This window comes from Stegastes partitus, unplaced genomic scaffold (genome assembly GCF_000690725.1).
Source record: "Stegastes partitus isolate 25-593 unplaced genomic scaffold, Stegastes_partitus-1.0.2 Scaffold54, whole genome shotgun sequence".
NCBI classification, from domain to species: Eukaryota; Metazoa; Chordata; class Actinopteri; family Pomacentridae; genus Stegastes; species Stegastes partitus.
The window spans coordinates 759,946-762,594 of record NW_007577785.1 but is presented as its reverse complement, the minus strand read 5'-3'; the positions used below and the strand labels follow the sequence as shown (position 1 = coordinate 762,594).

The 2,649-nt window shown below is 37.0% G+C and overlaps 1 protein-coding gene across 2 annotated transcripts in view; it reads right to left on the bottom strand.

Annotated features, from left to right (window-relative positions):
* The window catches only part of tdrd3 (tudor domain containing 3), a 14,507-nt gene extending 13,226 nt beyond the window's left edge, over nt 1–1,281 (bottom strand). For both annotated transcript variants that reach the window (XM_008275522.1, XM_008275523.1), the window contains exons 1-2: nt 1,088–1,281; nt 474–558 (exon numbers count right to left, since the gene is read on the bottom strand). In XM_008275522.1, coding sequence (XP_008273744.1) covers nt 474–558; nt 1,088–1,125 — 123 coding nt within the window. In that variant the 5' untranslated portion in view covers nt 1,126–1,281. The remainder of the gene's footprint in view (nt 1–473; nt 559–1,087) is intronic.
* Nucleotides 1,282–2,649: the final 1,368 nt, after the last annotated feature.

Genomic DNA, 2,649 nt, shown 5'->3' with positions numbered 1-2,649 from the left:
GATGGATGGACTTTAATTATATTTTGAATGCAATACTGTTGTCTTCAGTTAAACTCATAAAAATTAAAATGCATGTATATCACTTGAAACAGGTTATATCTACACTGTGATTGGTACTTCTACTTAAATATAAGATCTGAGCATTTCTTCCATATCTGGTCACATTTACATTTATACCCATTAGAAAAGGTGTGATATGGTTTGTACATAAGTCCACCCCACCTGGAAATATGTCAAACATAGTTGAAAGTTGTGTGCTCATTGTTCTGTATTTTTCATGACCATGTATTGAGCTTGTATACATCAGTAAACACATGCAAAGTCATGAAAAAATGTAGAACCATTTCCCATGATCATTGTTGTGCAAATCTATTATAAAAAAAATGGTGTCTGCAAACTGCTACACAGATACTAAGCACAGTGTTGTTACACGGGGAACGTGTATATGTAAAACTTGCAAGATTAAAACTCACATCAAGTGCAATACGAATAATGTCACTGTGTGTTATTTTCTCAGCAGATCCTTTCAGTTCTGCTATGCCTTCATCTGTGAGGTACCTGTAAGATGAAACAAAAGATGGAAGTGAAGTTCAAAGAAGTTTCAGGTCAACACGCCTCACCCCAAGAATGCTGAAACTTTCAAAAGCTTCTTGACAAATCTGCCCAACGACAATAAGTTACAAACCTTGCCAAGAAAATTGTATTCATATAGCTCAATATCACTCATTGCAATTTGCTTCAAAGGGCTTTACAGTGCGTACAGAATATCCTCGATTCAGAGAAGAACCTTGCATGTAACGTCCCTGCTGCTAAACAGAAATATAGTGGCAGTATGCGTTATGATAATAGCATGCTAAGTATGTATTAGCTAGCTAGCGTCGTTATCTCGCTAACTAATAAGACTAGCCTAGATTTGGCTTCACGAAACCTAAATACGTTACCAAAATACACACATTTGAAAACATTGGGTAGAAAGTCGCTTTTATATTATAAGGCAACAGTATGGTGACTAACGTTGTTAGCTAATGCCATTCTGGCACCCCAGTAAGTTAGCTAGCTGTCTGACATTAGCTATCGTGCTACATACCAGCCCTCTTTGGTCAGGGAATCCGTCAAATCGGTCATTTTCGTCCAGACTGCGGGTGTGTAAATAGCGACACAGATAGGTTAAAGGTGAGCACACTAGAATAACGACTATCTGATTCTGTAATGCATATTCCCCAGCTAACAATGCTCGCTAATGAGATACTGAACGACCCTACGGTTTATACGTCACGGAGCGAAACACGTTTGACAAGTACGGAGCGTCGAGAGGGTCAAAATACCTTTCCTGTTTTTCTTGTTATATTAAATGCCAGTGGGAATGGTTGTGTGACACCTAGCTATAAAGGTTACATCATCAAGCATGTGTTTATATATATAATTACAAGTGTTGCTTTTCTGCTGTTTGATAAGATGCATGATGCTGCAACAGTGCTGACACAAATAGTCACACAAATTAAAGTGATAATCAGCTATGATAATCAGTTGTCCTCAGATTTATTCATACCCTCCCATTAAAGAAGGAAAAAAAACAGCTGTCACTGAAATAAGTTGAAATTGAGTAAAGCAATAATAAACAAAAATTGAATGAAAATCATGACATTGCTTTTGAATTGTGGTTCAACAGAAATAAAAAAAACAAGCAAACAAGCATGATGGGACCCTTAAACTAATGTTTTGTTGAACAATCCTTTGAGGCAGTATTTTGATTTTGGCCCATCAGCAGAGTGCTCTAATTTTTCCGTGACAGTTTTGTTGTTTGTTTGGGGTTTTTTTGTTTTTGTTTTTACATTTTTTCAACCACAATTCAAAAGAAATGTCTTCCATCCATCCATTATCTATACACTGCTTCATCCTCACTAAGGTCGCAGGGGGGGACTGGACAGGTCACCAGTCCATCACAGGGCTACACTTGGAGACAGACAACCAAGCACACTCACATTTACACCTACGGACAATTTAGAATCACCAATTAACCTCAGCATGTTTTTGGACTGTGTGGGAGGAAGCCCGGGAACCTGAAGAGAACCCATGCTGCATGGGGAGAACATACAAACTCCATGCAGAAAGATCCCAGTGCTCCCACCGGGACATGAACCAGCAACCTTCTTGCTGCGAGGCAACAGTGCTACCAACTGCGCCATCTGGCAGCCCAAGAAATGTCTTATTTCACTAAATCATAATTTTGCATTTTTTCTATTTATAATGACTTTTTTCAGTTTCTAGGTATTTGAGTGACTATTGTAACTTTTGCCTTTTCTTTAATGGAAGGGAATGAATAAATATCGTCCAAATATATATATATATATATATATATGTATATATATATCATAAATATAAAAAATTACTACAGCCTATGATCAGTGTGCAAAAGGCAACATAAAATGCATTGAAAGTACCTGTATAATTAATGTCTAATATACTAAAAATGTGCTCAACAAATTGCTCATACATCTCTTTTTATTGCACCTACATACCCATATCACAGGCTCAGTGAGTTTAATTTTCACTTAATAAAGTAAGACTTAGGTTGTGGCCTTTTAGTCAGAGGTCAAGACCAGAAAACTTTGACTCATACACTTAAAGTATGTCTAATTAATGAGTGTA